The following is an 8,207-nucleotide window of genomic DNA, read 5'->3' as shown; positions in this document are numbered from 1 at the left end:
TTAAGTGTGTGCGCTCCAAAGCTGCGGCCCAGGGTTCGCCAGTTCGGATTCCGGGCGCGCACCAACGCACCACTTGTCAAGCCATGCTGTGGCGGCATCCCACATAAAGTGGAGGAAGATGGGCATGGATGTTAGCCCAGGGCCAGTCTTCCTCAGAAAAAAAAAAGAGAGAAAGAACAAATGAGTTGTGTTTTTAGACAAATAGAAGTAAAATTAGAAGTTATTCATAGATAAATGGTTATGAAAATCTGTTCTAATGTATTCAGTCTTTCCCACTTAAAGTGTTGTCCATACACTGGTCTGTGAAGGTAAGGGTGAGCACTGTCTAGGGGATTTGCAGTGGAGTGACTTGGCAGTCGTCTCATTAACAATTTAATACTTCCATATTACCAGGTGCTTTAATTTCCAAGTCCTGGAGTTTTAAGGAGAGTTGGTATAATGAAATTCCAAGGTATTCATTTACTCACTTAACCACAGACATTTAAACAAACTCAATGACATTAAAAACAATGATGACAACACCTTCCCTTGACTCCATCTCCCCTCCAGTTACTGCCTTCTCTCTCTCTCCACAGGGAAACTCCTCACAGCCTGATGTACTCACTACGTCTCCTCTCTGTCCACTCTCTTCTAATCTGACGTTCACCCCCCGTCTACCAAAACAGCTCTAATGCTCCACGGACACTTTTCAGTCCCCATTTTACCCATTTGTCCCTTCTTGAAACACTTTCTTCTCTTGCTTCCATTCTCTCCTGGTTTTCCCCCACCTTCTGGATCTCTTTTGTGTAGATTCCTGTATATGGCTGTTCCATGTTAAGATTTCTCAAAGCTCAAGTCCTAGGCCACCTTTTCTTCTCATTTTCTAATCTTTACTGAGGTAATCTCATCCACTTTTATGCCCACATTTACATTTCCTTCCCAGACCTCTCTTCTGAGCTCCAGACCTGTGTGTCCAATTGTGTACTCTCGACCCCTACTTGGAAATCTCAAAGGTCCTCAAACTCAACATGCCCTGAATGGAACTCAGCATCTTAATCCCCCCTTGCCAGTGTTTGATATCTCAGCAATGGCACTGATGTCCACTCAGCTGCATAATCCTGACGCCTAGGGATTGGTCTTGAAACTCTCTTCCCCTTAGCTCTGCCTCCCATAGTATCCAGTATGTTACCAATACCTTCTAAATATCTCTCAGACCCACCCACATCTCTGCATCTATGCTCCCGCCCTAATCCAAGTTAACATCTTGTCCTATCTGGACTTCTGCAGTAGCCACCTAACTGGTCTCCCACATCCCTTTTTTCCAGCTCAATCCGTCCTCCCTACTGCAACCAGAATAACCTTTTTAAAATGCAAGTCTGATCAAGCTGCCTGGATGCTTAAAACCTTTCAATCACTTAGCATTGCTTGCAGCAGAAAGATCATAATCTGACTACCTGTAAAGACTTGCATCAGCCCCCACCCCACCCCCCACCGCTCCCTCTACTCCTTGCATACTAACTTACTTTCAGTTGCTTTCATGTGCCAGGTTCCTTTCAGCCACAGGGTCCAGCACAGGCTTCAGCACAGTTGTTCACTGTGTTTCAAACTCTTTTCTTGGTCTGTCCTCCCTAGGTTGCCTAACTCTACTCGTCTACCGGATGTAAGGTCACTTCTTCACTGAAGCCTTTCCTGACCCCTGAGACTGAATCAAATCCCCCTGTTCTACACTCTCATAGCACCCAGTTTCTCATCAGAGAAATTATCTTCATTTGTGTTTATACATTTTGTTGCATAATGATTTGATTAATGTTTGTATTGCCCAATAATCTGTTAGTTCAATGAGGGCAGGGACTATATTTATTATTCTTACTATTTTATCCTCAAAGCCTAGTGCAGTGCCTGGCACATAGTAGGCACTCAATAAAAGTTTCTTGAATGAATGAACAAAAGCATGAACAAATGAAGGTCATAGTGACTTGCTCAAGGTCAAGATGGCAAGCCTGAGACCGCAGCCAGGTGTTCTAATTTCCAGTCCAGATTACTAGCCTTCTTACAAAGAGCTTGTCCTAGATTGTTCTGAGTTATTGGAACCAAAGCAACTTCACAACACATCAAGTCCAATTTCTTGACCCTACCATTTTCTATGGATGGCATTTATCCAGCAAGGGGATGCTGTAGGTACTTTTTCTTTTTTCCACAAAACGCATGCTATCTTGTTGCTCTATTTTGAAGGGGTATTATGATAAACCATGCCACTATCTAAAATTTGTAAAGCTTCTTGGGATTCTCAGAAGAAATATAAGGTATAGGCCACAAAGAGCAATTTTGTCTCCTGCAATAGAATTTCCTGTTCAAAAAATGCTGTTAGTTTGAAAAGTTGGTATCTCCAAAAGAGCATTCTATTAGGTGGGATAATCATCATGATACTCCCAGCTGCTGTGTATACAATTTCTCTTACCAGTGAAAAAGGAGAAAGCCACTTTGCTGTGTGGAAGTGCCTTGTGTGTTTTCTAAAATCCATATAAAATGTTCAGTGGTTAGGAGGAGAGGCTGCTGTATTTATAAGACAAATAGGTTCACCGTTACCCTGAAGAAGCTTGAAGAAGTGATTCTCAAGGGTCTTTGTGCCATGGATGAAAATGGAATCATTATTTTTGAATTCCCCTTGCTCACGTCAATGACTCCCACCTACAGCCGATCCACTGGTTATAAGTAGCCATGAATCACCTTGCAGATTGTAGGCAAGGTAACCAACTGGCGCCAGCCAAAGCCAAACTCCTGGTAAGCTTAATTAGCCCTTTCTGTGTGTTTCATGTCCATTTCACACCTTTGAGTGGGAGACAATCTCTATTTATGCTGGTATGGTGTTTCTGTCTCAGACCTGTGTGTAAGGTGCATTTCTCAGTTTAGGGTATATATTTTTTTCTCTTTTTTTTGAGACTGCTAACACATAAGTAATTTAAGGTTAGCTTCTTTTTTTTGTTTTAAGACAAAGTGCATTTGGAGACAAAGTGCATTTTTTTCAAAGATGAAAAGGCATACTCAGACTTTCTAGGTTGTATTCATAATTGCTTTGCTTATCACTGTATAATGCTGTCATCATCATGGACTCCTTTAAGCCATCAACTGGATTTGGGGGGCCTCACTTGCAAATGAACCTGGAAAAAACGGGCTGCAAAATTCAGGTGAACCAATATACTATTTCTTCTTCCTTGTCTTGACTTAACAATGTTTCCTCTTTCTCTTTTCTACTTTTGCCCTCCCTTCTCTCTCTCTCTCTTTCTCTGTGACCATCGACATTTCCCTGGTCCTTCCTTTCACTCAGCTTCATTCCACCATGCCCAAAGCATTCCTGCTGCTGTGTGTTGCCCTGGTGCTACTTGGGCTTGTGCATGGAGCCACGCTGAGAAATGAAGAGAAATGGAAGTCACTCAACAACCCCAGAAACCGTGAGCTGGTAAGAACATACACTGGGACACGCTGGGCTGCAGGCTGGATTCATGCTCACTGTAGTCTGCTATCGCACAGTAGAGAGGACCTACCAAGGACTGAGAAGATTCCCCAACAGGACCGGACAAGAGTTTTGCTAGCCTAGTGGCTGGCATCCTATTGTTCCTCTGGCCAATCTACATTTGTTTCTGTAAGGAGAAACAAATTTATATTTAGAAATGATCTTATACACACATAGCACACTACATTTGTAAATGGTCTTATATACACATGGACTTTATAGCCTTGATTTCTAATACACATACAAAGTCAGGAATGTAACACGGAAGTGCTCATTGTACTGCCTAGGTTGAACTGATAATAAAACAGAGTCTCATATAACCAACATTTGCAAAGCTCAATTGCAAAAACAGAAAGTTGACCTGTATTCTTGTCAATTCACTAGGCATTATTTTCAACATAAAGGCATCTAGGAAATAGAATTCAGAATATCAGTAAAAATTCTCTTTTAAAAAATATGCCAGGGGCCAGCCCCGTGGCGTAGCAGTTAAGTGCACACACTCTGTTGCTGGCGGTCTGGGTTCAGAACCTGGGCTCGCACCGATGCACCGCTTGTCAGGCCATGCTGTGGCGGTGTCCCACATAAAGTGGAGAAAGATCGGCATGGATGTTAGCTCAGGGCCAGTCTTCCTCAGCAAAAAGAGGAGGATTGGCATGGATGTTAGCTCAGGGCTGATCTTCCTCACACACACACAAAAAAAAGCCAAATAAATAAACATGCTGACATTACTATTTCAAAATATAGTTTTCCTAAAGAAAATGATGTGAAACATAACCATATAGGATTAAAACAATCAGATAGCACTTTGCACAGCTTCTATGTATTCATTTCCTAGAGGAAAGCTGAAAACCCCATGTCTGAAAAGAAACTCTTGCAGAAGGCAGTGATGGGGATCTATGTCACTGTCAGTGAGGGGAGGCACCAAGCTCTGATCACTGTGGAGTTCAATTTAAAGTCCCCGACCTTGGCACCCAGAGATGGACAATGAACGGTGGTGCTGTTAATAATGGACATCCCTCTCTCGATTTCCACCAAGAATGGTGAATTATCTTGTTAAGGGTTGAAATGTCAGAAGGAAGGCATGGTGGAGGACAGTAGAGGGGAGAAGAAGTAGCCAAAATTGGTACTTCTGTTTCTGAGTTTTCCACCTCCTGCCTCCTAGATTAGCCCTAAAGTCAATTCAGGGGGAAAATATTCATCTTTGAGTATTTTTGCTGTTTAATTTATATATGGCATTGAACATTTTTTTTCTCTATTCAGTTTTTCAGAACCCTTCAGGCATATTTTAAGGGAAGAGGTCTTGATCTTGGGAGGTTTCCAAATACTTTCTCCATGAATGAGAATCCCAGACCCTTCTCTTTCCAGGCAGAACTTATTGCATCCGCATTTGCAGATTACGAAGAACAGAAAAACTCCCTTCCCAATTACCTCAAAGGCTGAAGTTTCTTCTGAGCGCAGGTAAAACTGATTGCTTTGTTCCCAGGATCTGTCCAAACATACAACTCAGTCATGAAGTCATAAAGAGATTTTGAAAGTATTTATTTGAGAAATGATTTTATTTCCTCATATAAATAAGTGCTCAGTTCTGATGATACTCATCACTGTTAATATTCGGATTTGGTTCAGGTATTTTACGGTCTGTTTTTAAAAACAAATGACAGTTATTTTTTTTAGCATAGTTTTCTGGGGAGAGATACATTAAAGTAGTCAAATTATCACTCTTAGTAGGATTATTAAATATAATGAAATACACACTTTTACCTGTATCTTTTTTCAGCTACGTTATGTGGAATAATGTAGCTAAGTTATGTGGAAATCATATATAAAGAAATACGTCAAATTGTGCAGTTGGATTACATGGAAAGTGAAAGTTAAAAGAATGGTTTTCTTTGGGAGAAAGTATTAAGCATATATTTGAGCTTAAACTTCCTCACCTAAAGAAAAAAGAAGTAGAATATTAGTAAAGATGGCATTTTTATCATAGAAAAAATAGAAATTTATTTATGTTTAAGATTTGAATTTTATTATTCTTATTACTTTAGCATTCCTATCAAATAAACACCTACCGTTTAGAAAGGAACAGGTATGGTGCATTCCAAGAAAATACATTATGATTCTCGTCTATTAGCTTTTGGTTCTGCTGAGTAATAAAGGGAAATGAATCATAATTAAAATCTACTCCTGGGCAGGCCCTGTGGCTTAGCGGTTAAGTGCGCGGCTCCACTACTGGCGGCCCAGTTCGGACCAGGCACGCACCGACGCACCGCTTGTCCGGCCATGCTGAGGCCGAGTCCCACATACAGCAACTAGAAGGATGTGCAGCTATGACACACAACTATCTACTGGGGCTTTGGGGGAAAAATAAATAAATAAAATTATAAAAAAAAAAATCCACTCCCATTCTTCCACAAGCATACGGATGAAATTGTGAGAAAGCATACAATTGTTGCACTTCATTATGTTTGTGAAGGGATTTTGATTATTAGTTCTTTTAAATGTGATGATTTTTTAAAAATAATGACTGTGATTCTAATAAGAAGATGCAATTTACCATGTGGCATATGCACTTGAAAACTGTCCTACGATGAGAAAATAAAATAGGATAAACAAAAGGATGTTAGTGAAGGGTTCCCTTGACTATTTTTCACACTTAGGCCCTAGGGTAGCAGACACTAAAACAGAGAATACTTGTTAACACCACAGTAACTACTTCAGTATGAGACTGTATTGCATACAAGTCTAAGGATTAGACTTAGATTTTTCAACTATAAATTGCAGATACTAATCTCTAACTCATAGAAAGTGTCAGAGAAAACATTGAATACATACTTTCATGTGAGCATGGAATGAGGTCATGGTTAAGGCAGGAAACAGAAAGCAGCCAGTTGGTGGTATTGTAATTTAATGGGAATTATTCAACTTTGTGGAAGAAGGGCAGCTTCTGATTTGGAGAATATTTCATAATTACAAGCTCTCCTTTCCTAACATCTCTGATCAGAAAATGAAGACAAAAACAGTTTTCAGTGAAATATGTTTATCTTTGGATCTTTGTGTTAACAGTGTAGTCTTCATTTTCTATTTCCTGATAACATTTTCTTGTTCTTTCAGGTGTCTGGCTATTTTAAAACTAGAGATGAAGCATCTCATTAGAAAAAGTCAACAATGGTCATGGCTAAACTTTTGTGTGTGTTTTCCCCCTCCATTTTTATTTGTCAGTTTGTAATGATTTTATTCAGCATTTCCAGATTTACATATAAATAGCTTGAGCTTTGGAACATATGTGACTTATGTGTGTATTTTTCTTGTTTTTTCCTCACTTTTTAACATAAATATCGATGTAGAGCACTGCATATATTTGCAAGAGTTACAAAAACACCATAAAGTCCAAAGAAATGATGAGCTTCTGAATTGTTTCCTTTTAAGCTTGTCTTGTATTTTTATTACCTTTTATCAATTAATATTTTCATTTGAAAGGAATGTTGCTCATTTTTACTTTAGTTTATTATATGTAACAGAGATTTTGGTTTAAAATTTGTCTTTTTCCTAAAAAAAAGATGCATTCTCACTTTTAGCATATGCTATTGAAAGACCTCACAAGCTTAGTTTCATATACAGGGAAAGTGATAAATAGCCACAATTAAGTTGAAATGGAAAGCAAAGAAACATGAGATTCTAGGAGTTGCCAGGGTCCCTGGGAGATGTTCTTTGCCACTATGTCCAGAGGTGGACCTTGTGCTCCCAAGTATCCTAGCCATGCCTCAGCTCTGGCTCTCCCGCACACGACTTCCTCAAGAAAGGAGAGTAGAAATGGGTGGATTTTCTCCTTTTACAACCCACTCTTGCTGCCCACCCCAGCTTGGGCCAAATTATTCTGATTCTCATATTCTCTTTTGGAATAGCTACTTTTCCTGTATCTTTATGGAGAGCTGCATCATTTTCTCTGTGATTCCTGCAAAAGGAACATTGTACTAGGAGCAAACATCAGCGTCCTAATAACACTAGTCTGTACATTCCAAAATAGTTTCCTGTGGCTTTTTTGTGGATGATTGATACTGAATATCAACAATAAAATATTTATGTAAGAACAGATTCTGTGTCTAGTTTAATATGTTCTGTTGTCATTAGTTGTGTGTGTGTGTGTGTGTGTGTGTGTGTGTGTGTTTTCCCTGGAGGGTTGGTAGGTCTTTGTGAGCAGAGATCATATCTAAGCCATTTTTCTTTCTCCAGCAACTAGCACAATGACTAGCATGTAGCAAGTGTTCAATAAATACTTGTTGGGTTGAGGTAAATGGGTGCCATTCTGCTATTATTCACAGTAATGGAAGATGCTTCTAGTTAATGTTAAGAATTTTTTTTAAGCTTTTAAAAAATGTAAGTAATTATTAATCAGCTATTCCCCATAAAAAATATAGCTTATTCAGCTAAACAGTAGAGTGGTAGGGAGTGTTCCATCACTGTCCAGTTCCACTCAAATACAGTGCCTGGTTTTCATTTTCCTTTTCACCACCCTGCTCTAGAGTCAAGACCTTCACAAAGGGAATGCTTATAAGCTTCAGGGCCTTTGAAAAGGAAGGGCATCCACACGGGACTGTTAACTATGAGCTTGCAAAGTCTCAGGGCAGGGCCATGCATCCTTCTGCTGGAAAACTCCTCACAATTGGCAGGTGGCTGTTGATGGAAGGCCTACTCTCCACAGTGACTAGAGTTTCTTAAGGAT

The 8,207-nt window shown here is 39.7% G+C and overlaps 1 protein-coding gene across 1 annotated transcript; it reads left to right on the top strand.

The window, feature by feature from the left end:
- Positions 1 to 3,310: 3,310 nt before the first annotated feature.
- On the top strand, positions 3,311 to 7,003 carry C10H2orf66 (chromosome 10 C2orf66 homolog). The gene is made up of 3 exons (XM_058549495.1): positions 3,311 to 3,436; positions 4,751 to 4,948; positions 6,599 to 7,003. Exons 1-2 carry the CDS (start codon positions 3,317 to 3,319, stop codon positions 4,928 to 4,930), a joined length of 300 nt encoding a protein of 99 aa, XP_058405478.1. The 5' UTR covers positions 3,311 to 3,316; the 3' UTR covers positions 4,931 to 4,948; positions 6,599 to 7,003.
- Positions 7,004 to 8,207: the final 1,204 nt, after the last annotated feature.

Source organism: Diceros bicornis, chromosome 10, assembly GCF_020826845.1.
Source record: "Diceros bicornis minor isolate mBicDic1 chromosome 10, mDicBic1.mat.cur, whole genome shotgun sequence".
NCBI classification, from domain to species: domain Eukaryota; kingdom Metazoa; phylum Chordata; class Mammalia; order Perissodactyla; family Rhinocerotidae; genus Diceros; species Diceros bicornis.
Note: the sequence above shows the minus strand (reverse complement) of the source record. Positions and strands in the feature narration are given on the sequence as shown.